Source organism: Aricia agestis, chromosome 2, assembly GCF_905147365.1.
Source record: "Aricia agestis chromosome 2, ilAriAges1.1, whole genome shotgun sequence".
NCBI lineage: Eukaryota > Metazoa > Arthropoda > Insecta > Lepidoptera > Lycaenidae > Aricia > Aricia agestis.
The window spans coordinates 1199928-1227832 of NC_056407.1; the positions used below are offsets into that span (position 1 = coordinate 1199928).

Consider the following 27905-nt stretch of genomic DNA (forward strand, 5'->3'; position numbering starts at 1 on the left):
TGAAATATTTTGCAGCCTATTTTGTATGTTAGCTATAGATATTATATTATTACAATAATTCACTTTTGGAATTGTTAATATCTTGCTATTTTCATAAATATATAAAAGTATAAAACAGAAGTGTAATTTAGGCTGTAATTTTAAAATTAAAATATAATATGATTAAAATAATCTTGTTTCATTTTTCTTTGGATGAATACTTCTAAGAAAATTATTCCATACTACATTTAAATGAGGAAGTGTGACGTCTCTACACTTAAACTGCTAAACCAATTTGGATGAAATTTTGTTTATAGACACGTATTCCCGAGATGGGACAGGATAGTTTTATCGTCGAAAGATGTCGGTTATGCCATAAAGTTAATATACCTTGCGGAATAGAGCAACAATCTCGAGCTGTGAAACGTAACCAAAATTGGTTTTCATCTGTGTGAAAAATATGTGTACGTATACACTTACACAAGCATGATTGAACATGAATTCTATGAGATTAAATTGTCAACGTGCGGCACGTGCCGACTGAACGTCAAAAAAAGAGTGCTGTTGTGATGCATCACATGTCTCTTTTTACCATGCAGTGTTACTGATAGTGACATCTCTCTTGCTCAGGCCTTTGTTTCTCTATTCCGCTAGGTATATTAGCTTTATGGGTTATGCTATAAACAAATGTAAGTACAATTTAATAGCGGGGAATGGGGATCATCAGCATGATAAAAAACAAAAAATAAATTACATAACCAATCTATTTATACATAACGATTCTATACACTTAAACATCATTGACACGTCCCCAGCGCAGGCGAATCTTCCTCTCATGTAGTTTAAGCCAGGTCGGCATTCCTCGTGGCAGAAGCTGGGCGTTGGGGAACTTGAGAGGAGGTGCGGGGGCCTTAAACGGATCCTCATTCTTCAATTTCCGTAAGAGATACTCCTTGTTGATCTGCTTTGGATCTCTGTACTTATCCATGTACAAATTAAAGGGTTGCCTCCGCGGAAACCACTCCTGGGGTCTAGTGTATGGTGGGTCAAAATCGTACTCGTAAACTGAAATGATGAAAGTGTATATGAAAAGAGAATTAAATTACACTTCTCTGCCACTCTTTATCATAATAGTATGTAACCTTTATACTTTTAATCCCTCGACCGCGGATTCTCGGAAATCTATTGTTATTATATTTGATTGTTATTGAGGTCGAATTCGACCGCTTGGGGCTTCACGCTTAACTATACAAATAGAGTATGAGCACAGTAACTACTGCACTTATCTTTTTCCACTTAACTGAAAAAGCCACTTGACAGCTGATAACTACACGAATTTAATAACTTGTTACTTTTACCTCTTGAGGTAAAAGTTTCTAAAAAATTATTTCTCTTTATACATAATCTTTCTAGTTTCCTCAATATTTTGTGCAGGGTCTCGTATTTATTATTACCTGGTTCTTTTTGTTGTAGTATATCATGGAAGAAACTTTTGACAGTAGAATCCCAGTCACTTTGGTAGAATGCAAGGCCTATTGGAGTAATATCATCTTGATATTTCTGGTACCAATCCCTTGTCACAAATGTACGTCCTTCTAGTGTTGGTGATGTTACTGAAAATAACAAATAAAATATATTTCTGCTTTAGTCCAGTGTCTCCCAACCTTTTTCAGCCCTGGACCCCTAGGTAATCAGGCAGGGCCGTCTCTAGCCCATGTGGCGCCCGTGTGCAAACATTACCCTAGCGCCCCCTAACAAGCGCGCGCGCAGTCAAAATGAAATGGGTACAAAGTAAAAGTACAGTTTGTCCGGCCGCTTAAGGGTGAGGACTCTTCTTTCGTTTCACCAGACGAACTATAACAGCACGTCAAGTTACCACATAGGTACTGTCAAATTTCTCCAATATAAAATGATAACAAACTCTATTGTTATTTGTTTGTAGATTGAAGTTTTTTTCAGTTTTGACCATGCTGTGCTCCTAAGTCTTGACTGACCCTAACAAGCCTAACCCCAAAACGTAAATTTTATATCGCTTAAGTACTTCAATTTTACTTTAAATTTCATGTTCTATACTTATTAAACATCACATCATCACAACATCGGTATTAATTCGATTTCATTATTCGATTTCATTGAAGAGCTCTAACTTCTCTACATCCGAAGAGCCAGCATGGCACAGTTTGTTTTCTAAATTAGAACATTGTGCTTTTTTGTATCTAAATCCAAATCCTCCCACTACCTATTTAAAAAAACGAGCGATGGGACACTCACTATTACACCAAATAATATAATATTCATTTATGTGTTTTAAGGTTCATTTCACGTTGAAAAATAAAGATTATAATATTTATATTGCAAAAGCTGAGCTGTAATACTACAAATATAAGAAGAGCTTCGGATATTACACAAAAATGTTTGCAAACTGAAGTTCTTTTTACGTTGGTCAGTAAAGCGTGGGTCGTGGCGCCGAGTGCAAGCGGCGCTCGGCACCCCTAGGACCGCAGCGCCCGTGTGCGCCGCACACATTGCACCTAAGGGAAAGACGCCCCTGAAATCAGGCACAGTTTTCATGGACCCCCTTCATAAAATAAACAGCAAAAAAATTGGATTATGTATGGTCTAGAGATGACACCGCAGACCCCCAGGCCCCATACATATCTTATATATACTATACTTGCACATCACAGGTTGAGAAACACTATTTTAGTCAATAAGATTTTAATTGGAATATTGCCATAAGTGAGATTAATTTTATATTTTGTGACAATAGTTTTTGTAAATGACTTGTGTTTAGGTAAAAAGTAAATAAAAAAAGATGCCACAATGTTTTGAAAGCAATTATTATTCCCTATAACCCAGATGGGTGTAAGTGCATTTTATAGTAATTATTGTTGTCTTAAAAATAAACATGAATAATTTTGATTTAAGTGTAAAGTACTATCAGAGAAGTTGATTCCTAGGCAGATGGGAGACCTACATAGTTTGGTCGCTTTATGTCAAACTCAGCTAACAAATCACAATTAACATTGAATTGACATAATCCGACCGAGTGTTGTTGGTCTGTCAACTAAATAGGAATCAATTTTCTCGATAGTACATATACTTAGTTCTAGTTTTGAACACAAGATAAAGTGCTTACCTGAAGGAATATCATAAGACATTTCCTTGTTTTGTTTGTACAGCACAAAAACATATCTGTGGTATCCTGTGCCTTTCAGTGGGAACGGGCGTAAATACTCGGCAATCACATCACCCTTCTCAACTTGATTCCCAGGTATATTAACTACAAGCCAGTGAACATACTCCTTATCACTTTCAGTCAAATGCCCATCTAAACTTGTTAGTGCTAATGTCCATAGTGTGTTAGGATCAGATTCATAATTAACTATAGGCCTTTCTGAGGCTTCTGCGGGTTTAATGACATTACCACAATATACTGGTAAGCAGCTATCATCCTTTATGTCATAAAAGATGTCCAAATTTAGGTATGGTGTGAAATAACCTTCTCCGTAGAGGTGGTCAAAGATTCCATAGTGGTCTGCTACCTGTTGTTTGTGTTGGGGACCCAAAGTCAAGAGCCAGTCTTTCTTGGCCTGGTCTAAATCCAGGTGTAGTTCACATTTACGTGCCTTGCGCTCTAGTTCCTTGTCACTCTTTATTTTCTTCATGTGTTCAGTTTTTTCAACACGGCTCAGTAGTTTTGGATTTCTGAAAATAAATTATGCTTTGAAAGTATATTATATATTTTTTAAGGATTTTCCTGAGACCTCTTTAATAAGATCTAAAATGAATTTTTGATAAAGAATAATAAGCAAAGCAAAGAAAATAATGATCGAAGTCTGATTAGGCCTGTTAGAAATTTTTAGATGAAATCCAAATGGGAAATACTTAAAGCATTACAATTGACTTTTCTTAACAACTGACTTTTTTTAAATTTAAGTAACTTTTTCAAATAAAAAATTCACTTACTTCTGTGGAGGAAAACCGATATCGATGCGAGTTGTGTACAATTCATCTTTATAGTTCAACTCGTCTATCCTCTCTTTGATTGTTCTACAATATATGGGAGCCTTACCGCGCACTCTGTGAGCCGCACGGATATGTTGCAACTGAATTGTATTCAATTTCCAAATACTACGAATTGTGTTCATGGTGCGAGAAAACTTGGTATCCACAAAACAATGCAAATGACCAAATACCACTGTTAACTGATATATCCGCTGCTTCTTATATCCTATTTACTTCATAGTTCCTTAAACCCAAATTTAGTATTCACTTCTCAGAAAAAAGAAACCTAAATAAAATTATTAATAAAAACTAATCTTGTAATAATAACCTAAAAATTTAAATGACAATTGACATCTGACAACTGACAAGTGACAAATGAGTAATGACAGCTTAAGCGCTTATTCCACTTGTCCTATTTAGGAAGTCCTAGCTAGGATCCTAAAAAAATTAGTCAAGTGGAATAACATTTGGAAAGCTAGGATCCTAAATCGGAAAAAAATGTGGCTCCTGAATGACTAAATCAGTGTTTCCAGATGGTTTAAACCTTTTATCTGTAGTGGGAACTGCTAAATCTGTATTAAAGTCAATTTATATTATGTTATAAGATCTGGAATCCATTCGTAGATTCCAAGTAGTTCAGAAAGTTCATAATCCATAATTTTACGTGGAGCAAAAATTCTTTCAACCATCTTTTTCGCCTTCTATTTATTTTTATTTTCATTGAGCCAGCAGCTAAGCCTATGAGAAGACCATTTTTTTGTTGCTTTAATAGAACTGGAGCCATTAAAAAGACGTCTGACCAAAATGACAAATGATTTAGTCACTAAATTAGGACAAGTGGAATAAGAAGCGAACTAATTAGTCTCCTATGTAGGATCCTAGCTAGGACTTCTAAATAGGACAATTAGTGGAATAAGCGCTTTACAGCGGTCCAAATCGGTTGACTAGAGATTGGATTTGCCATGTCAAGTTTGGCTTTGCCATGGCCTCGGCAGTCGGCGGTAAATAAAAGGGTCCATTCACGGCAAGTCTTGCCTTGCCGTCCGCCGGCTTATGCAGGATAGTGAATGGTGTCGCAGGCCTGCATGGCGGCCGGCCGGGGCCGCCTGCGGGCTTTTGCTTTTTTGTTGCAACTTTTTGTGTTGCGACGCCATTCACAATCCTGCAAAGCCGGCGGACGGCACGGCGGACTGCAATGGCCAATGTAGGATAGTGAATGGGCCCCTTTAAGGAGCATAGGCTACTTGACCTAATTTTTTTCTTCATGCTAATCGCATAATAGGTAATCATTCATTATTACAAAAAAAAACTAATATTTTAATATTTTACACAGTAGAAACCAATGATGAAATACTCAAACCAGATATGTTACTACGGCGCGCGTTGTGAAGCTTCAAATACGGCCCAATTGGGCCGTCTGTTGTTTAGTATGAATCGAGCGCAGTCACGAACGTGCCGCGTCTTGTCTTACCTAAATAAATTGAAAATTACGTCGTGCGTGTTTCGAAAATGTACCAATTATAACTTGAAAGTAAAGAAAACACATGGAATCTCTTACCACATGTCTTGATTCCAATAAATACCTCGACTATTTACATTTTCAATTATTTTTTCGAACAATCTGGAAAAACCGAATTTTCGTCATAGCTCAGGCGAAGAAAGAGACAGCGATACGATTCGACGTTTAAAAATAGAACTGTCTCTTTTATGTAAATGGTTTTTCGTATCTTTTGTTTCACTTATCTGTCAAATTTGTCAATGTCTGCAATTTTGAATTTGAAAATTGTTCGGAAGAGATTTATGACGGAAAAAGGTATGGACGTAACATATCTGTATAAGTAGAACATCATTGGTACCCAACCCATAAAAATGTTAATTGAAAAATATGCCTTATAAATGGCGCCGAAAACACTGTCCGCCATAGTTTACGTAGTATATGACATTCTCTTTGCCATAGTGTGACGTCATACGTTTTGTATTTTAAGCTCTCTTTATTGAAAATTTTTTTATATGGTAAATGTACGCGTCTAATAGTGCCCAAAAATTATAAAAGAATTAAATAAGAATATAGAAATCATTTGTAATGTTGAAAACTTTTGGAGAAAAGTTTTGACCATTTCATTTCCCGTCTACAATAAATGGAGATAATTTATAAAACTGATGTTTTATTTTAATTATTCAAGAAAATATATTTTACAAATCTTTCTAGGCTTATTTTTATTATTTCTGTACAAATAAACTTACATATAACGAGCGCGATAAATAAAAGATATTAAATTAGGAATGAGATGACGTCACATCCAATTCGGAAGTACCGCAAAAGCGTTTTCGTCAGCTGGTACAAATCCTATTTTCATAAAATTATATTTTCAAATCTGTTACGTAGTATCTGACATTCTCTTTGTTCAAATCGACTTTATTTATCAATCATAAGCTTTTATTTGATGATAAGGGTGAAATACGGTTTTCTAGGCCAAGTTCTACTAGAAATATGTATTTGTTCAATGAAATTGAATATAGGTCAAGTAGCCTATTATTTTTCCAATTAAAGTTTTCGATTATATATATAATCATTTGCCACCACTCACCAGAAGCCTACAGAGAGACGGTAGGGTCTTTCCAGTTTCGTGTCAAAACTCAAATGACGTGTCAGAGTTCAGACAGATGTATGACAGGCTGACAGCTATGAGCTATATCGTGATTCGTGACATGTGGAAGCTATTTCGTGACATATTATGTCAGCTGTTTGACACGATAATTGACACGCCCTACAGCTACATAGTACGCCATTAATTGTCCCTCATTTCAAAGATCCTGATTCCTGACTTCCTGAGTCCTAAGTCTGACACCAGCTGACGCGCGGAAAGTTTACAAATAATACAAAACTCACCTCGATAATTCCTATTGATACTCGCTAGGGCTAGGCTTGGGCTAGGCAGTAGGTACTCATCTATTAATTCTATTATATAAATCAGTCATAATATTATTAGACCTTTAATCTAGTTCAGCTCAAGTCATTCAACTTATTGAGTCAATAACAGGAATGGGTAGATAGTTTCTGGAGGCCTCACAAAACTTTAAGATCGTTCGGTGAAATTGGAGAAGACGTCCTACGTGACATCTTTTATATTTCTCGCAAAACGATCTTAAAGTTGTACGTGGCTTGTACGTAGTACTACTTTTATTAAAAAATAGATTTAAAATAAGACTGACGATCTGTCTGTCTTTATTTATACTTATAATATAATTTTATGGTAACCAATAAATTTATTTCCATTGAAAATATTAATATTAAGTATTGTTTTATAAATTATGATGTTATTATAATATAAATATCTATATTTTTACTATATATACTATTTAATTATATTTGTTTAGTTTTCGAGACGTTTTACTACTCTTCACTAACTACTCTTCACAGATTACTAGTATATATTTGTAGACTACTCTTTGTCCGTATCCCCTGTCGAGTGTCTGTCGACAAATCAGCATTCAGCTCGGCTCAAGCTTCTTCAAATGGTGTTTTTCCTTTTTTTTTCGTTTAGACTTTAGTGACATTTTGTATGTGAACCTGTGTAAATAAATGTCGGTGCGAGTTCGATTAAAACTTGAGAGTGATTAATTTGGACTATAAAATAATGTTTATTACAAAATATAAGCTATAATTATTGTGAAGCAAACAGTAAATAGCTTCTAAAATCCTATTGAAAATGTGTTGAGTGTGAACGTAAGCGCGTGTACATTTTATTTTCCGAAACAGTTTTCATTAGAGGAACAATATAAGGAGCCATTTACACATGGCGAAAAGTCACGTATACTATTTTTATTTCAATTATGTGAAATCAGTGCAAAATGTGCATCAAATGTAACTGAAGTGTTTTGTTTCGGTAAGGTGGTGATTTTTGTGATGAAAAATGGATAGCAAAATTATTCAGAAAAATGCGATGCAGAAGAGTGCGGAGTTTACTTTCACTCCGCCACCAGAGGCGCCTGTCTTCGAGCCCACGGTTGAAGAATTCGCCGATCCTTTGGGATATATAGCTAAAATAAGACCCGTAGCCGAGAAAACGGGCATATGCAAAATAAGACCTCCATCACGATGGCAACCACCATTTTCATTAGACGTGGATAAATTAAAATTTGTTCCTCGGATTCAAAAAGTAAATGAATTAGAAGCCATAACGCGACTCAAACTGTTGTTTTTAGAGAAGATTCTAAAATTCTGGGATTTGCAAGGTTCGCCCTTAAAAATCCCTATGATCGAGAATAAAACTTTAGACTTGTATTGCTTAAAATTCTGGGTTGACGAGGAAGGCGGATTCGAAGCATGTAATACTCCAAAGAAATGGCGTAAGATTGCGATCGCTATGGGCTACAGTCAAAACGCAAACACTATGAATTTCCTCCGAAGCAATTACGAAAAAATATTGCTTCCTTACGACATTTTCGAGAAAAGCAAGGCGGACATTTTGAAAACCGTAAAAAAAGCCGAACCCAAAACCGAAATTCACGACGGCTTTAATACGCATAATTTTAAAGAAATAGCTACAGCTACAAAAATAAAAACAGAAATAAAGGACGAAAAGCCCCACACTAGTATCAAAAAAACTAAAACTGGTTCTGACATCAAACTAGACCCAGATGTGAACACGAAACTAACAGAAAGTGAAGAAAATGCGAGACACAATAGGGAACTAAAAAGACTGGCTTGTTATGGCCCAGGTCCTAAAATGCCAGGGCTAAACGATGAAGAATTTGACATCACTAAATCTAGGAAAAGGCCCAGATATGACTTAGACCCCCTGGCTGTATATGTTTGTGCTATTTGCCAAAAAGACAGCAGAGATGATCTGCTTTTAATATGCAATGGCTGCTCTGACACATACCATACTTTTTGCCTAAAGCCCCCTTTGAACTGCGTTCCTGATGGAGACTGGAGGTGCCCATGTTGCATAGCAGAGGAGGTACACAAACCAGCAGAGGCATTCGGATTTGCTCAGGCTGAAAGAGAATACTCCCTCCAACAATTCGGTGAAATGGCAGATAAATTTAAATCTGATTATTTTGGGATGTCTGGTCACTTAGTGCCAACAAATGTTGCAGAAAAAGAATTTTGGAGAATAATATCATCAGTAGAAGAGGATGTTACAGTAGAGTATGGAGCAGATTTGCACTCAATGGACCATGGCTCGGGCTTCCCAACCAAGTCCTCAATCAATTTATTTCCTGGAGATCAGGAGTATGTAGATTCTGGTTGGAACCTTAATAATTTGCCAGTGTTGGAAGGGTCAGTTTTAAAATTTATCAATGCAGACATATCTGGAATGACAGTACCCTGGATGTATGTAGGCATGTGCTTCTCTGCCTTCTGCTGGCATAACGAGGATCACTGGAGTTACTCAATTAATTATTTACACTGGGGTGAAGCAAAAACTTGGTACGGAGTACCGGGTGGAGGAGCAGAATTATTAGAAACTGCAATGAAGGCCGCAGCCCCTGACTTATTTAAATCACAACCTGATTTGTTGCATCAGTTGGTCACAATCATGAACCCCAATATTTTGATGGCAGCCGGTGTTCCTATATATAGGACAGATCAACAGGCAGGGGAATTTGTTGTGACATTTCCTCGAGCCTACCATGCAGGTTTTAATCAGGGTTACAACTTTGCAGAGGCAGTCAATTTTGCTCCACCTGATTGGTTAAAAATAGGCCGTGATTGTATATCACACTATAAAAAACTAAAGAGGTTTTGTGTATTTTCACACGATGAATTGATATGTAAAATGGCACTAGAAGGTGATCGTCTAGACTTAGAGACCGCCCTGGAGACACAAAAAGAATTAGTTCATGCAACTGAGGAGGAAGGGCGACTGAGAGCTTTGATAGCTAAGAACGGCCTGAAAAACGTGAGAAGAACAGCATTTGAACTGCTAGGTGATGACGAAAGATTGTGTGAAGTCTGTAAGACAACCTGCTTCTTGTCGTCAGTTTCTTGCTCGGAATGCAAGCACATGGCTTGCCTCCTACATGCTAGCTCAGATAGCTTTTGTAAATGTGCACTAGAGAAAAAGACTCTATTTTATAGGTACGACATGGATGAGTTACATATTATGCTGCAAACTATTGATTTTCGTGTAAATAGTTTTGATAAATGGATGACAGATACAAAGAACATTTTGTTGCCAACTGCACCCGATATTGGAAGACTGCATAGGTTGAAAGTTCTTGTAGACGAAGCCGAGGAACTGAAAATACCAAAATGTTCACTTTTAACCCAGTTAAAGAATGAGTATACAAAGGCAACAGAAAATGTTGAACCAATCGTTATAGAGTTGGATGATGATTGAATCTTTTTAAAGGGTGTCATTCAGTACAAAGTTTTCTTGGTATAGTTTTATTCACTAGTTTGGTCACTAGAATAAGTTATTCCACTAGAATAATCACAAGTTAAGGCAGCTATACTTTTATTATAAACGGATGTAAACATTTTTGTGTTCGAGTTATTTTTATAAATTATAATTTATCATTCAGTGTTAGACCTAGCTGTATCCCACCGTGATTTTGTAAATAGAAATTTTCAATTAATTAAATATTAAGTGTCACTGATGGTAGACTTAAAAAAAGTTAAATGGATGGATCTCAAAAATGTTTAGGACAAACTTTATACATACCTAAAGGTGTAAAATGAGGAATGATTGGTAATTTTTACAATCAGGAAAAATCATCTCTAATGGTTCTGTTTCTGAGTATTATGTTCTTTAAACTATTTTAAAAGATGTTTTCTATGACCACTTTGCATAGTGAGTATTCAGAATCGTTTGTATTTATTTTGGTCTAATTGTAAACAATGCTCAGTATATAATGCTATAATACTAACAATTTATACCTAAATGTAGCAATAACTGCACAATGATTGAATGGCAATTTTTTTTTTGTTTACATAGATCAAAATTAATAGAAACAGAGTTAAAATCCCAGTTTCTACATTATCTTACTATATGTAAATGTTGTCAAATAGTGAATTATGAATATTTGATAGGGAACGCAGAGGCTATGTGCCCCCTTACTTTAAAATACTTGCTGTGTAAATATTACTAAAAATATTTACACAGCAAGTAGGTAACTATACAATACTTGTCTTCTTCTGGCACATTAGAAAAGTGACATATTATTAGAAAAAGACAGCAGACTTTAAATAGTAAATACTAAATATATATATTAACAATGGGGGTTAGTGTTTGTTCATGAGTTAAAGCTATTATAATTAGCTGTAATATAATATAATAATATGTATATTATATTAGGTTGTGTAGATGTCTTAAAATTTAAAATAAAAATAAATAAAATATCTTTTTATTCAAAATAGGTATCATAAATAAGTATTCCTTTTGAATACCACACGCTTGTAACATGGAGCTAGATAGCCCATTTATTTCTTTGCATTATACAATTTGTACAGTACAAAATAGCACATGATTCCTTTATTTACTAAAACTATAGTTTATAAGGTGTGGTAAAATCAATTACTGACTATGTAAAGACCTCAAGACAGAAATATGGTTAGTACTTATCACATTGTAAAAAAAAAGGTTTTTTTGGGTGAGTCAATTTTATTTCAAGTATAACACATTCCTCTCTAAACATTTCCTGAAGCAGACGGCAATAGATAACAATAATATGCCCAGGTTGTTATTTGATTTTACCATACCATATCTCCAAATCTAAAATATTAATAACATTATTATTTGATAAATTGACATATTAAGTATGAAGTTCTGTGTAGTGAAGCGATTCGTCGCCGTGGATACAAGTTGTGTTTTTAGACGAAAAACGGAAGTAGAAAATTTTATAGTAATGATTAAAATTGCTTGTCACATATTTTGCCGAATAAAACTTTCGTTTTTAAAGTTTGGCGATAGCTGGTTTTATCAAAAATACTTGTATTACATTATACCTACACACACTACACAGTATAAATTGCGCCACGCCAGACGCCAGACGCCAAATAAATTATAAATACATTGCGATTTTATTTTTTAAACGTAAAAATAATTTCGGTTTTCCCATTGCATAGTATTATTAAACCCCAAATTAAAAGGTTAACAATATGTGAAGAATGAGTTGTAAACCTTTTTTTAGCCGACTTCAAAAAAGGAGGTTATTTACGTAATACGACAACACGTGGTATGAGGTCAAGAGGTCAATGTACGATTTTCTTTGTTTGGCGTCCATTCGACGCGGACCCAGAATTGACTAACTTGAACTAAATTCTTATCATTGATACGCATTCTGCGCCCGCGTCTTCAGTTAAGCTCATGCGTCGTGGGCGTACCCAGGTTCTGTGCCAGGGGGGGGGGCAAATTACTCAGATTCTGGGCCAGGGGGGGGGGGGGGGGGGGCAAATTACGCAGATTCTGGGCCAGGGGGGGCAAATCAAGTTTTTTATAAGCTAGGTGTTTATAAAGAATAAAAAATTAATAAATTTTAGTTGTATTGCAAACAAATGGCAAAAATTCGTTATTTTTATAGATGAAAGTACTAGATAATATATTTAGCAGGGACGTCAACATGATCCAGGGGGGGCAGCTGCCCTCCCCTCCCCTCCCCCCCTGCCCCCCCCCCCCCCCTCGGTACGCCCATGTCATGCGTTGTATATTATTTCAATGACTGATTGCACATATTTAGTTATAAAATAAAAGTATTGCAGCATCGCCTTACGGTGGTAATTATAATTTTCTGTGATTTCGTTTAGTTGTAAGCTTCAAGGTCTTTGTAATGAACTAAAAGATTTGCGTTGCTAAGTCATATTTTGTTTTTATATTCGAGACTCGAAAATATGAATAATTATAGTAGGTATGCACACGTAAATCGTGTTTTAATTTAGATTTGTCAAGGAATGAAATGAATGAAGTATTCTAGTTACTTATGTGTTGAAATTCGTAAATAAATAAGCTTAGATGACACATTTGTTTTTGTTTCTTTTACATGATCCCAGCAACGAGACAAGTCACACTTCAATCTTTCTATCAATGTTGCGACTTGTCTCGTGGCTTGAACCAAACATAAAATCCTTATTGGGTAATCCTATGCAGTAAACGCTTACGACTACAAAATGCAGACGTAAAAAAATATATCCACAGCCGAACATAATAATATTATAACCTCCTCCCTTTTGGGAGTCGGTTAATGAATTCAAACAAGGAAAATATAAATTGTTTATAATACTAAAGAGACGCACATCGGATATATCTATTACATTACGTTTTTGATATTATAATATGAATAAAATTTCATTCATTCACGATACAAAAATGTATTTTAGTTACATGCCGTTTTGTTTTTAACGCCTCTAGTCCGCCGACGCTGCACTGCGAAATATCTGCGAAACAGGAATAGAGCGAGATGCATTAAAACGCATTGTCGTGCGGCGGATGAGACAGTAAATCGGTTCGCCGCTGTTTCGCAGTTCGCGGCATCGGTGGATAAAGCTGGGAACAAATTATCGGACGCATCCATAAGTCGCGACTGACGGATGCAGCTTAAAAATGTGCACGGTTCATCCGCGGATGCAAAAACATCCAGCCCAATGATATTCTATGTGACAACGCGTTGCCACTTCGAAGATGCCTGCAGGCATATCTCACATACATAATGACATAACGAATATATGACTTGACATTGTCTTTTGAACAAAAAAGTGGTTACGCATTTCTGAGAATCTTTTGTAAGACATTGCTACTCTAGTATTTTAGAAACTCATTGATCCAGCCAACCAGATTCTGTTCAGACGTCCGGTCCTCGTCGAACGCTCAAGCGACTTATGTCAGACAAATATGTGCACAGTTTAGTGGATTTTGTAATAATCAGAAATAAGCCGTATCCGTCAGCCGCGACTTATGAAAACGTCCGATAATTTGTAAAACGAGGGTATACAGAACAAAATTTGGTTGCTATAGCTACAGATTAAAGTTTTTATAGCAATCATCATATTTTAGTAGGAAATAAATAATAATAAATCATTTTTAAATAAAGCAGTGCGTTTATTAAATTTAAAATAATATGCTACATAGAATACTATTAAAAATGAGTAACATTGAAAATACAAAATTATTTGGTGTCAAAATTATTATAAAATCACAATATGCTTCAAAATAACTTAAAAAATAGTTCAAGCTATTCTGAGGACTTGTTAAGAACTAAGCGTGCTGTTTTATTAGGCGCTTTGCAGACGACGGGGCGGGGCGGGCCGGTCCATTTCGTTGCGTACGCCCGTCGATGTCTGCGGCTGCCCGCGCCGCGCCTTAAGGTGCCGGTTGGCAGCGGGCGACATAAATAATAATAATAATATAATAATAATATAATATCTATGGACGCTTCACACCACGTCAGTCTGGCCCCGTGCTAAGTACCTAAAGGACTTGTGTTACAGGTACCAGACAACGGAAATATATTTAATACTTTTATACTATACATATATTTAAGATTTTTATTATATCATACACATATTTAATACACATCCAGACATTGAAAACTTTTTGTTCCGTCGGCGGGATTCGAACCCGCGACCCCCGGCTTGAGCTACCAACGCGCTCACCACTGAGCCACAGAGGTCGTCTTAATAAAGCAACCGCAGACGACGTGTCGTCACGACACTATTGGTTTCTATGTACATATTTCTATGAAATATATTCCCTGCGCAGCTAGCGACACTTATTCATAGAAATACACAGAAACCATGTATGGGAGCCCCCTTAATTTTTTATTTTATTTTAATATAATTCTTAAATATTGAAGTAGACATAATATAATTAAGGCCTTTTTGTCCCGTTTTCACCCTATGGGTACGGAACCCTAAAAAGTTAATAAATAAAAAATAGTAAATGGTACAAAAACTAGAATCATAAATGCAATTTGATGTCAAGCCAAAGCTTTGGCTTTCTAATCTATTCATCATTAAAAATACTTTTAAACTTGGTCCCAAATAGTACTTAGCAAATAAAGCAATATGCAAAATATTTATTGTTAAGTACATAATCATTCTGAGTATTATTTTCAAAAATGGTAAAGTAAAATATATTTAAACCGTTTACAATTTTTAGGCCCACTAGCGCAAGTCTGCGTAAAGCCTAAAGGTTAACCGTGTATAATTATTATCGTCATCAGTCTTTCGCCATCCATTGCTGAACCTATACCTCCCCAAACGAGCGCCATCCATCTTTGAGCAGCTTTCGTTCTTAAAGCCACCTGTAAATCGTTGGACTATTTCTATTTAAGACGATGAACGCACTTAAGAGACATTACTTGATGATTACTCAGGTAACTAAATTAATAGTTAAAAAAAAATTAATAGTTTGTCAGAAAATGTATATCTACTTTATGTCAAAATTTTCATTAAATTAAAATTAAGTTATCATTAAATGTCTCTGGTTATCACCGAAAGCGACAAAATATTATTTATGTCTCCTCTAACCCAGACGAAGTATATGTGCCTCAGTAAAGACGATTTCACTATAATTATTATAGTTATTGCTTGCCAATCATTTTTCAGTACGTTTTTATTTTATTCCGAATTAGTTTGTTATAGGTTCGAAAAACAAAATTAATTGACTGTTAAGACTCTCGCCTCGAATTTTGCGGCGAGTGCAGCGGGATAACAGAGGCGAAATACTTATGGAGGTTTCATATAAAATTATAGAACAGTCTGCGATTTATTTTGACATTATTATGTGTGCACTTCGCTTACACGCAAGCACACTTTTATTTCGCTAGCCGAGTTTTGTGCCTATTCTACTGTTCTATATCGTAGTCTACTCTGTTATGTACTGTCAGGTCTTTGGTACTGTCCTATACATTGACATGTGATTGACATAAATTCTCTCTGGTCACCGCTCCGCCGTCGCTGCGTTCACCGCCAAATTCGAGGCAAAAGCCTAAGTAAAAAACAGTTAAAAGTATTCGCATATTATCATTCGTTGACATTCAAATATTATTTACATGTTTATCTACATGATAAATATATTAATACTGATTAAATATTATCTTAAAAGTATGTTTGTAGTATCTACAACAAAAACAGTAACAGTATTAGTCATTATTAAATAGAGAGTATAAAAAAGAGTTGTTTCAACTTAATATAGACTTTGTGCTCTTATAAATTATATTTAATAACTATAATAATAATTATTGTATAATAATAATTCAAATTTAATAATATGTATGAAGTAAAATTGACACATTTACATTTATTTTCTTTATAATTCAATAAGTATTGCGTTGGTCTTTAGATAAAAATATTAATAATTGTGTAATATAAAGTAAACAACACTCAAATACCACTAATTGAATTTCTTTCACATATCTTCAGTTATGTATAATAGTGCATACATATAGACTTTTATAAAATTCTAATACTTAAAAAATATTATTTTTATCCCGCAAAGTTACGAATGTTATTATACTTATTATTAATAATAAATTAAAAGATTCATAAATCAGCCTTATGTACATTGGAAGACGGAATCCGTTAGGCACAGTGCAAAAGTAATCTAACTCTATATAAATCTCATTAGAGCGCTTACGGACGAACGGCATTTGTCGACGGCACGCGTCAACGGCAGCCATCGACAAGTGTAAAAAAAATAAATGAAAAAAAATCCAACGACTGCCGACGACTGCAGTCTACGCGTGTCGTCGACAAGTGCCGTTCGTCTGTAAGAAGCCTTAGTTAGGCTACTTTTGCATTTAAGCTCTTTTTTATAGAAGATCATATTAAAATACTGTGTTTTAATGAGGGTAACAATAATTAAGTACTTTGTTGCCATTATAAAAAAATCAAAATTAAATATTGTGGTTTTCGTCATAATCCATAGAAGTTTCTAGTTGCCGTTAGTTCATGTTTAGATGTTACTTATACTTCAATAATATTTAAAAGTAACGAAAAAATTAACATTTCTCAGGTAAAAAAAATCTCAGATCGAATCGTAAAATCGTAGACTCACTGTCTGACGCGAACAGACTTAGTTTACAACCTTCTTTCTCCTCTCTTCTGCTACCATATAATTGGTACCACACGGGAATATGGTACCTACGTGGTACCATGTCGGTACCTATGTGGTACCGGTGACGGTGTCCCTCATCTCTCGTCCTTTAGTCTCAATAGGTAACGCGAGGCAGGCGACAGCCGCCAGAAGCGCCGCTATACTGTATACAGCTGTCGCCGTCAGCACAGAATTCTTGAGGAGCACCTGAAATGTTTTCATGTAAGTATGGTCATATAATAATATCTATGGACGCTTCACACCACGTCAGTCGGGCCCCGTGTTAAGTACCTGAAGGACTTGTGTTACGGGTACCAGACAACGGAAATATATTATTTAATACTTTTATACTATACATTATATATTTAAGATTTTTATTATATGATACACATATTTAATACCCATCCATGACACAGGAACTTTTGAAACTTTTTGTTCCGTCGGCGGGATTCGAACCCGCGACTCCGGATTGAGCTACCAACGCGCTCACCACTGAGCCACAGAGGTCGTCATGGCTCTTGGAAAGCACTCTACAAGGTGTAATAAAACTAAGTGATAATAATACTTTAGATTGTGTATGTGTCCCTTGTATAGAGTTCACTGTGAAAGTAGCAGCGCTGAAAGGGCAATTTTTTTTTGTGATTTGTATAAGCACCAGCTTTAGCGTCATAAATTTTCCCATAGAAAAGTAAAATTCTATGAGAAAGAATATGAATTACCTATAATTTACGTTGCATTTTCTACCGCCATTAGTCTAGCGACCGAAACAGCAACTGATTTGTAGTGGCGTAGACCAAACACGACCAAAAACGCACCTTAACGCGAATAGACTTTACCTGCGCGACGTAGGGCGTGATCATGGCGCCGAGTCGCGCGACGCCGCTGCACGCGCCCACCGCCGTCGACCGCAGCGCCGTCGGGTACACCTGGGAAATACGACGATGTTTAGACAACATCCTATACGTCAGGCGGTATAGTTTCCACTTTGATTAGTGCAGGTGCGAGTGTTTAGTGTAATGTAATTTTTGCGAGTGCTTAGTGTTAGTGCTCGTGCTAAATAACGGTTTACGGTAGTGAGTTTCCTTTCAATGCGTAAATGCACTAATGGCTCATTTTCATTGTTCGTTAACTCGTTCGTTATACAGCATGCGGGCAGTCCCCGCAGCCGAGATAACGACCAATGAAAGTTACAAGTCGATACGTGTTTGTTACACCGCCTGCGGGGATTGCCCGCATGCTTAATACCGACCGTGATATCGACCAATGAAATTCATCGGTCGATATACAGCTTGCGGGACGCGAGTTGCCACGTTTCCGACAGTTCCCAATGGCCGCCATACTACTGCAAAGGAGATCTTGGAGATAATACCTCACGAAATTGAGTGTCTTCTTTCTGAAGTCGTGTTTCTATTTTATTTAATAAATCTTCTAATAAGTCATTAGATAATCTAAAAAAATTATCACACTCCAAATTGTAACTCCTTACACAATGTTTCTGACGCGCCATGCCTGTTTCTATTTTTCAGTAAAGTTCGCACCCAAAATCTTTTTCTCTTCTCCTTCAGTGACGCCTATAGTTTCTTCTTCAATAAATCACAGTCAAAATTGCTCCGCGTAACATCAATTGTTGTTCCATGGCAAGAACGTCTGTAACTGGCGACGAACACAGAGGTTCTTCTCAGCCCTGCGGGCCCTATCGACTGATGGAAAGCAACTACCGTCGCCCATGGACACTCGCAACATCAGAAGAGCTGCAGGTGCGTTGCCGGCCTTTGAAGAGGGAATACGCTCTTTTCTTGAAGGTTTGCAGGTCATATAGGTCCGGAAATACTGCTGGTGACAGTTCATTCCAGAGTTTTACAGTGCGCGGCAGAAAGTTACGCACGGTGGAAGACTGCCACTCATCAAGGTGATGAGGATGGTATGTTTTTCGCGTGGGACGATAGCAAAAAGTTGCAGGTGGTATGATTCCGAACAATTCCTCAGAGCACTCCCCGTGATACAACCGATAGAGGATGCAGAGTGAAGCTACATCTCGGCGTAATTCTAAGGGGTCCAAGCTGTTTGAAACACTATGGCAGTCAACAATTGAGCGGCCCTTCGTTGGATACGATCTAGAGGGAGCAGTTGGTATTTTAGCGCCCCTGCCCAGAGATGAGAACAATATTCCATATGAGGCCGAACCTGCGCCTTGTAGAGTTGTAGGCGTTGTTCCGGACTGAAGTACTGTCTCGCTCTGATAAGAACACCAAGCTTCTTCGAGGCTAATTTGGCCTTACCCTTTAGATGATTTCGGAACTGGACTTCGCCCGATATGTTGACGCCAAGTATCTCAATGCTAGGGGAGATGGTTAAAGATGTGCCCTCGAAACGAGTCAATGTCAGTCAACGTGCGCTGCTGGTAAAGGAGAACTGTCAAAAATGACGTTTTTGTATTGATAGAAGCGTTAGTTCCTTTTCTCGCCACGTTCATAAACAGCCTTGTCGAACAGTAGAGGTCATTGTCTACCTGTCAAAAAACTTGCCATTTTCTATAGAAACCGCGATTGACAATGAAGTGTCAGATGTTCCTAGTCTAAGGGCGATATAGTATTTTGCATACTCGATGTGAACTGAATATGAAGCAATGACCGCTACCGCCTCGTTTCGTCGAGTACACTAAAAAAATATATTTGTCGCTGCTATGGGGTAGCTAGAAATTTTCTTATATTATTTGGAAAGATTTTGAGATTTATCCATTTGTCTCAGATTTTGGGGGGGTCATGTCCCCCGTGACCCCCTCCCTTCGGACCGCGCCTGCTGCCCACATGCTGTATAACGAACAAGTTAACGACCAATGAAAATGAGCCATAATGAAAACGGTTCCCCGAATGCGGGCCCTGTAGCATTCGTTTCAGAAATCTCCCGCACCCCGCATGCTGGCCCTATCGACCAATGAAAATGAGCCATAAACACTTAACACTAAGGAAACTTGTCCCAACGTGTTTAGTTGCAGGTATGCTGCGAGTGCAAGGAAAGGGGAGGCGCGCGGGACGGGGCTACTCGCAAAAAAATAGAACACGGTTCTATTCGCTTTGTTTAGTGCGAGTTTTCTGTTTACTAAACACCCGCACTAATCAGTTGCTGTCCACGTTTATTTGTACTAAACACTTATCACAAATACTTAACACTCGCACCTGCACTAATCAACGTGGAAACAAGCCTTCAGGCCGTATCGTTTTTTAGGCAGCGATACAAATGGTGCCAGTGTGTTGTAATGAAAGATATACCGTTTTATGTAGGCAATAATGTTCAAATTTGAATGTATCTCACCTCCGGCGTATAGACATAGGCCGCTTGGAACAGTCCCGCGATGATGCCACGCGCCAGGAACAGCACGCAAGTCAAAAACATGCGGCTAAAACATACAGTAAACATATACGTGGGAGAGCCATGCTTCGGCACGAATGGGCCGGCTCGACCGGATAAATACCACGTTCTCACAGAAAACCGGCGTGAAACAGCGCTTGCGCTGTGTTTCGCCGAGTGAGTGAGTTTACCGGAGGCCCAATCCCCTAACCCCTACCCTACCCTCAACTATTCCTTTCCCTTCCCTTCCCTACCCTCCCCTATTACCCTATTCCCTCTTAAAAGGCCGGCAACGCACTTGCAGCTCTTCTGATGCTGCGAGTGTCCATGGGCGACGGAAGTTGCTTTCCATCAGGTGACCCGTTTGCTCGTTTGCCCCCTTATTTCATAAAAAAAAAATCATTTAAATTAATCAAGCAATAAAAATTAATTTACCAACAACATTTTCAGACAAAATACTGCAATAACATAAAAATGCAATAACTGCGAGCGCAACGCTTATACACTACGCTCGCGTCGCTCTTCTCTCGTCGCGACGAGGAACGCGCACGTGACGTGTGGGGTCAGGCTAAAAGTAACTTCAAAAGTCCATCAGCGCCACTAACAGTTGAAATTGAAACTGATTTGAGTTTCATGGTGACTAATATAGTGTGGGAACGTGCCTAATTAACTGGTGCCAATCCAAAACTTAAAATTGATTATTTACTTGACATACCCTGTCGCCTATTCCTGAGTTTTCTCACAACAAACCTATACCTGCTTGTGAAACAAATTATTATTTTTTAAATAAAATAAGGGGACAAACGAGCATAGGAGTCATTTAATGGAAAGCAACTACCGTCGCCCATGGGCAGTCGCTACATTAGAAGAGCTGCAGGAGCGTTGCCGGGAAATTTAATATTTACTTGACAAGCGCTGCCACCTATAGTTCCTACATGGTATCTATAGTCGGTCCGCGTTACTCACTTGTCGTCGTACACGAGCGCGCACACGCACGCCGCGAAGGCCACGAACTGCGCCGCCATCGTGCGCTTGCGCCCGAACTTCTCGATCACAAATATTGTTGCAAATATACCTGCAATTTCGCATGTATACAGTATTAGTATTTACAGCTATTTACGGAAACGTGTTATGCCCTCGAAAATTCGGTTAGGTTAGGTTATAGTTCCCCAGAGAAACAACATCTACATGAAGGGCTTATAGAAACTTCAGAACAGTTCCTCGTTCGACCCAGTTTGCTATAATGCTATTATACCTATTTCGCTGTTTGTATATTATGTAATTACAAACAGCGAAATTGAGTTAGGTACTTAAATTATTTAAGGTTAGGGTTTAATATACAAAGCGGTATTAATGTTGAATGCAGCATTTGGTGATAGGGGCATACAAAATGTGTAATTCGATTTGGATTCGACAACTTCACCGCCAGACAGCGAATAAACGCACCGCGCTAGACGTGTACCAACCGCGCGGTTAGTTTCTCTTCACAAATCGAATATTGTAAATCAACTCGATGGTCTATGTCGTAGGTTACACGCTCAATCTGACATCAGTTCAATCCATCAATCTGAGATTGACGCCAGGTTGATGGCTAAAAAGTATGTACTTAATAAAAAAATGATCAGTCCATCAATCAACTGGTTAGGCGATCAGATTCGCGTCAATCCATACCAGATTGATGAATCACATTACGTCACTTACCGGGAAACTCAGCAAGCGTAGTCCATAACAAATCCATATAATCAGTAGTACGTAGCGGGCGGCAGTCGGCCGCACACGCCCCGCCCGCCGCCGCGAACAGCTCCGTCGCCATCAGCACCAGGCCATAGTAGCAGAACGCGCATGACATCCTGTGAGCAATAAGGGTTGTGAGTGAGATAAGAAAGCTGTTTGACATGATAGAAAGAAAAAAGAAAGAAAGAAAAAAAATATTTTCAATGCACACACTAGACACAATAAATATAATAATACAAAGTCAACAAGGGTAGACAAACTAGTTATTTGACAAATTGTGCCTACGTGAGACCAAAAAAAGGTCCAGTTCGGCTTAGGCCATGTACGGACATGACACCAGTTTTCAACTGAACCGCTAAGTGGAACACGGATGTCATTTACCCAGCTAAACATATTATGTCAAGGGTACTTAAAATATGTGACGGTGATAATTACCTATTCGCAAACTTGACATGAAAAATTATGACATTTAATAATAATTAAGGATATAGTACTGTTACGGATACGGATATGTAGTGCCATCTAGCGTCAACTTGTGGAATCACTCGGGGAATTAAAACAACATGAACCCCCTACTCGATACTAGATGGCGTTAGGCTTCTAGAAATATTCCACACTTGTTTACGCGAATCTTGTACATTCTAGAAAGGAATGTTTACGTACAGCCGCAGGAAGACGAGTCGGCAAAATCAGTTCAGTTCGAGCGATCTTCAAGGCGACTTTGGAGTGAAAACAAGTGATCAATAGTGAGTGACTGATCAATAATGAGTAGACCTAGGACAGTTATAGTGCTTAGTGTTTGGACCTAGTGCTAGTAAATAGTCTTCAAGAGAGTCAGCAGGTCTTTCTCTCCAAATCCTTCGAACCCTAGCACGTAACAGTACTTTACCGGCCGCCGTTGGCCGTGGTACACTCACCATATGAACCACAGCAGCAGGCTGGTGGCGCGCAGGTGCGGCGTGAGCAGGTGTCGCAGGCGGCCACGCGCGCCGAGCCCAGCGCTGTCGTCGCACACCAGCCGCCCCAGCAGCATAGGACGCCCGTTGTCGTGCGCCACCTTCAGCAGATTCAATCAGTATGACCCAACGAAGAAGACTGAAATTTGTATAGCTTGTAGCTTCCAAACAACACCCTAGTACCAAAAAGTTGAGCCTAATTTGATGTTGAGCCTAATTTGATGGATAAAAAAAGGTTAGGAAACCCTGATATAAAGTACCTTTTCCAATGTCGCCAAAGCTTTGTCTGGTTCTCCGCTAGCGACGTGAAACCTCGCTGACTCCGGAAGCCACTGTTGACAGGAAATGTGGTTTATAAAGTACGAAAGTAATGTAGGTTTAAGGTTTTCCTTTCATACGTACGAAGTCGCGAGGGCATTGTTATTTATGTAATAACAGATGACACACTTCATACATAACATATTTTAATCTACAAATTTATCGTAAAGTTATAATTTGTACTTACAGGACAAATAATAGCAAAAATCAGTAGTGGTACAGTAGACAGTGCCAGCAACCAGTGAACACCGAGCGTGGGCATCACAACTAGTGCTAGAGCCACTTCTAGACACGCGCCTAATGCCCAGAAACACTGCAACAAGAATTGAAAATAATACAATTACACATTATGTAATCCTTATTTGTTTTTTTAGTATCTAAATTGTAATAAAAATGTGTCAGACCAAGAAGCCCAAACAAAATCCTACTAATATTATAAAGGCGAAAGTTTGTTTGGATGTATGGATTTTGTTACCCTTTCACGCAAAAACTACGGATGGATTTTAATGAAACTTTACAATAATATAGCTTATACATCAGAATAACACATAGGCTACAATTTTAACCGACTTTCAAAATGAGGGAGGTGTTATGTTCGTTTTTTTATTTTCAACGATTACTCCGCCGTTTGTTAACCGATTTCCAAAATTTTTCTTTTGATATATAGGGTATCATGCCAATTTAGTATTATATTCACAAAAGTGAAAGTGATCTGATGAATTGAGGGAACTCCTCAAAATTTATAGGGAAACGTGTGTTGACTTCGGTTTCGTGAGAAGTATTCTAAGCATATGCTACCAATAAGTAAGATTTTGCACCAAGGTATACCCGGTACACCGTGGTTCGGAAGCTGCTGAGAGAACTCCTGATTCTTTATAGATACAAGTTTGGGAGTTTCGGCGTTGTTTTAAGAACGGAAAGCATATTATGCTACTATGCAAATTATATTCATCATCATCACTACCATATTACACTATGCGTCGTCGATTATGAGCCTATTATGACCCTGTTATTGGTACTTTTCATAGTCTTTTAGATCGAGACTCGAGTTTGTCAAGCGATAATTTAAAAAAATCTATACTTAATACTATAAACCTGAAGAGTATGTTTGCTTGAACGCGCTAACCTCAGGAACTACAGGTCCGATTTAAAAACTTATTCAGTGTTCATCATATCAGCCTATAGTCGTCCACTGCTGGACATAGGCCTCTATTTCAGTGTTAGATAGCTTATTTATCGAATAAGGCTATAGGCTACAATCTCTATCTTAGCGTGATAATTCACGCTAAGACTAATACGACCAAAGGAAGTCAGGAAAATGTGGGGAAAACGGGGGAAATATTAGAAAGGGCTTATCTCACGAACTACTGGAGCAATTTTTATGGCAATATTTGGCACAGATATAGAGTAGACCACCAAGCTCAGAGCGTAGGTACATAAGCTATTTTTTATGGAAAAATGTACGGTTTCCGTAAAATTCCTAATTTACGCGGGCGAAGCCGCGCGGGACTTCTAGTAGGGTTATAAAAAATTATAAGATGCATAAATAAACAAGTTTAATCAACATAAAAGCAGTATGCTTTAACCACTACTTAAACGCACGGAGACTGCAGCAGCAGGGACATCTTATTTTAAAAGTAAAAGCAGTATGTTTATGAAAGACTTATTTTCAATGTAATTATAAAACTTACATCAAGGAGAACCACACACTTTGCTCTTTGTTTTGTTGGTAGAAACTCAGCATATAAGGTAACACTGAAATGAAAACAGAGAATAATATATTAAACAATTTCTAAATGTAAATTAGTAGAGTGCCAAAGTTTGATACTTCTCATCATTAGTATTGAAAAAGTAAGCTTATTAAATCTTAAGTGCCACTCAGTTTCCACCTGTTTGTGAACTATGGCAAATAATTTAATGCCTTAAAATTATAGGTAGCGTTCCTGAAGTAAAACAACCATAATAATTCATGATGGCAATACTTACGATTGTGGTACACATCCTATTGCAAAGCCAACTAGACCTCTCAGAAATAGCAGCCACAAGAAGTTGGGTGCAACAGCACTGAGCAGCCCATAGTAAAACAACAACACACCACACATACTCAGCGCCTGTAACACACATATAGGTTATCTAACCATTTATTACACAAAACAATTTACCATTAATTATTACTTAAATACACTTTTAAACTAGAGGTAAGACTATAAACCTATTAAACTTTGGCGCATGGTTAAAATCAGGATTACATTGGTGCATATTATTGTCATAATATTGCATATTATGGATGAAAGGATCACTAGCATAAATACAAGTTTTGTTAATGAAATCCGCATGCCATAGTATCCTTGTAGGTACTTATAGGTAATCCAATAATCTCTTAATCCCAAATACAACATGTAATTAGACCAATACCAAGAGTTTCAAAGTACGGGAATAATTTTTGCCTCTATTGGAGGTTGTTGTAAGTAAAACCCTTCAAAGTGAAAATTTTTCTTACAGTTTTTCTTCCATATCTGTCACTGATGTTTCCCCAAAATGTGGAGCTGAGCATCATCCCCATGAATACAACAGTGGTGGTCAGAGCTTGTTGATACCTGAAATATTAAAAGTAGAAAAAAATTTATGTACTCAATGCAATCAAGCTGGGTGAGTAAATCAGGCCAAATCTTACATAGATTTGGCCTGATTTACGTGAACGTAGCAATAAAATAAAATTTACCACTCCCATAGTAGAAACTTTAATTATTTTTTAGAGCCTGTTTAAAGTTAAAAAAAAAAATTAATAATTCTTTCTCATTTATGTTAGAATCCTTATATTTCAATAAAAAGATCAACACTATAAGTATATAATAATAATAATTATACAGATGTTACGGTTACCTTTATAATGTTGTATAGCAATAAAGTCTTTTTTAATAGAGACTTTACATTTTACATTAATGCAGCTCAGTGAATCAGTTGATCAGAATGAAAAGATACCTACTTGCTGATGTTCCATTCACAATGCAGAGCTGGTGACAGTATACTGAGTATAGTCATCTCCATGGAATCAGCCATCCAGCACAGGCCGGTGTATAGCGACAGTTTCACTTGGAACCAGCCAAAACCGAGAGCGTTCACTGCCTGTGTCACTGTGAAAGTATCTGAAATAGATTGTTAGGAATCAATATTCACACAAATTACCCAACTCTTTTAAACTTTGACTCCTTAAAAAGTAAAAATATGTGTATTTTGTCCACATACTCAAGTCTAGAAACTTTTATAAAAAAAAAGTACTATCAGAGAAGTTGATTTATAGGCAGATGACGGATCTACAAAGTTTGGTCAAGTTATGTCAATAGCAGCTGATAGATCATGATTCACGACTTACATTGAATTGACACAATCCAACCAAATGACGCCATGCCTGCCTCAATCAATTTATTTAATGGTAACTACATATTTATTTATTTCAGAAACTTAAAAACAAATACAATTTAACCTTACCAAACCAAGGTTTATCGGCGAGTTTATTTATGTATCAAACAAATGCAAAACTCTTTGTAGAGTATAATTAACTTAATCAGAACTATATCACGACTTTCCCATGTATTTACAGTTACAAAATGTTATCTTATACTCGCAGATATTTGTAACACTTTCACGGTAAAACTACTGAGCAGATTTAAATGAAATTTAGTGTGGTAGTAGTTTGAACTTTGGATTAGAACATTTAGAGAGAGACGAGACTAAATTCATGATTATGGAGCCTCAGACAAGAGCTGAAAGATACATACCATCAGGCACCACCGAAACCGATGCCATCTCGATCTCCTGCGGGGGCGGCATGGGCGGTGCTGGCATCCGCGTATCCGCAGCATTCTCGTCCAGATCCTGATACCCTTTAGCTCTCCGCATTTTGTAACCGCGACTTAAACGACGTGGAAAACTCGACTAACGGGAGTTAACTTAACGGGAATTACACTTTTTGTTCTCACACGTTACGCTTCATTATGTCTAGGTTTATAAAAAATTCATTATATTTTTTTGTATTTACAACTTTTTAAGTATGTGTTATGTTATGACATATTTAAATAAATAAAGCGAGAAATAAAAGTAAAATTTTTAGAAACTTCGGCTTTCCATTTGTCTGACGTCAACTTTTGTTTACAACTTTGAACTGTCACTGTCATTTGTCAAAGAGACAAATGACATTCGTATATCATAGATTGCATAGGAATCAACTTCCTCAATGGTACAAATTTTGGGAGCATAACGGCCATTCCATAGATAAAGTATATAGTATAGATGTAGTCTTAGCCCGTCATCGCGTGGCCATTTTGTGCTTATTTTCATACAAGTAGTGTGCGTTTATTTTCTTGAATATTTCTATTTGTCGATTATTTCAAAGCACATTATGATACAGGAAAGAAAGTCAATTAATTCATGATATCGATTAACTATAGTTCAAGTGATGAGAATCCGTAAACACACGTAAAAAGCTATGCAATTTTTATAGCCAAATTATTAATTGATTTGA

General features: G+C 37.3%; 3 protein-coding genes across 3 annotated transcripts; 1 reads left to right on the forward strand and 2 right to left on the reverse strand.

Annotated features, from left to right (window-relative positions):
• Positions 1-725: 725 nt before the first annotated feature.
• LOC121739792 (39S ribosomal protein L38, mitochondrial) lies at positions 726-4313 on the reverse strand. Its single transcript, XM_042132359.1, has 4 exons — positions 3949-4313; positions 3119-3687; positions 1434-1592; positions 726-1044 (listed from the first exon to the last, which is right to left on the reverse strand). The coding sequence occupies exons 1-4, from the start codon at positions 4128-4130 to the stop codon at positions 770-772; spliced, it is 1185 nt and encodes a 394-aa protein (XP_041988293.1). The 5' UTR covers positions 4131-4313; the 3' UTR covers positions 726-769.
• Positions 4314-7353: 3040 nt separating this feature from the next.
• Positions 7354-10476, forward strand: LOC121735988 (lysine-specific demethylase lid-like). The gene is made up of 2 exons (XM_042127004.1): positions 7354-7364; positions 7758-10476. Exon 2 carries the CDS (start codon positions 7902-7904, stop codon positions 10335-10337), a length of 2436 nt encoding a protein of 811 aa, XP_041982938.1. The 5' UTR covers positions 7354-7364; positions 7758-7901; the 3' UTR covers positions 10338-10476.
• Positions 10477-16429: 5953 nt separating this feature from the next.
• Positions 16430-27433, reverse strand: LOC121735996 (synaptic vesicle 2-related protein). The gene is made up of 13 exons (XM_042127015.1): positions 27163-27433; positions 26370-26529; positions 25884-25980; positions 25370-25494; positions 25075-25138; positions 23571-23696; positions 23326-23397; positions 23027-23166; positions 22077-22225; positions 21342-21450; positions 20340-20424; positions 17864-17953; positions 16430-17234 (listed from the first exon to the last, which is right to left on the reverse strand). Exons 1-13 carry the CDS (start codon positions 27281-27283, stop codon positions 17097-17099), a joined length of 1476 nt encoding a protein of 491 aa, XP_041982949.1. The 5' UTR covers positions 27284-27433; the 3' UTR covers positions 16430-17096.
• Between the last annotated feature and the right edge of the window lie 472 nt (positions 27434-27905).

Coding starts and splice junctions, on each gene's coding strand:
- LOC121739792 (XM_042132359.1), bottom strand. CDS start 4,130: ATGAACACAATTCGTAGTATTTGGAAATTGAATACAATTCAGTTGCAA. Junction 1,593..3,118: donor GTCTTATGATATTCCTTCAG/GTAAGCACTTTA, acceptor TGTTATTTTCAG/TAACATCACCAACACTAGAA. Junction 1,045..1,433: donor ACTACAACAAAAAGAACCAG/GTAATAATAAAT, acceptor TCATCATTTCAG/TTTACGAGTACGATTTTGAC.
- LOC121735996 (XM_042127015.1), bottom strand. CDS start 27,283: ATGCGGAGAGCTAAAGGGTATCAGGATCTGGACGAGAATGCTGCGGAT. Junction 25,495..25,883: donor ACAGATATGGAAGAAAAACT/GTAAGAAAAATT, acceptor TGTGTGTTACAG/GCGCTGAGTATGTGTGGTGT. Junction 17,235..17,863: donor TCACGCCCTACGTCGCGCAG/GTAAAGTCTATT, acceptor AAAACATTTCAG/GTGCTCCTCAAGAATTCTGT.
- LOC121735988 (XM_042127004.1), top strand. CDS start 7,902: ATGGATAGCAAAATTATTCAGAAAAATGCGATGCAGAAGAGTGCGGAG.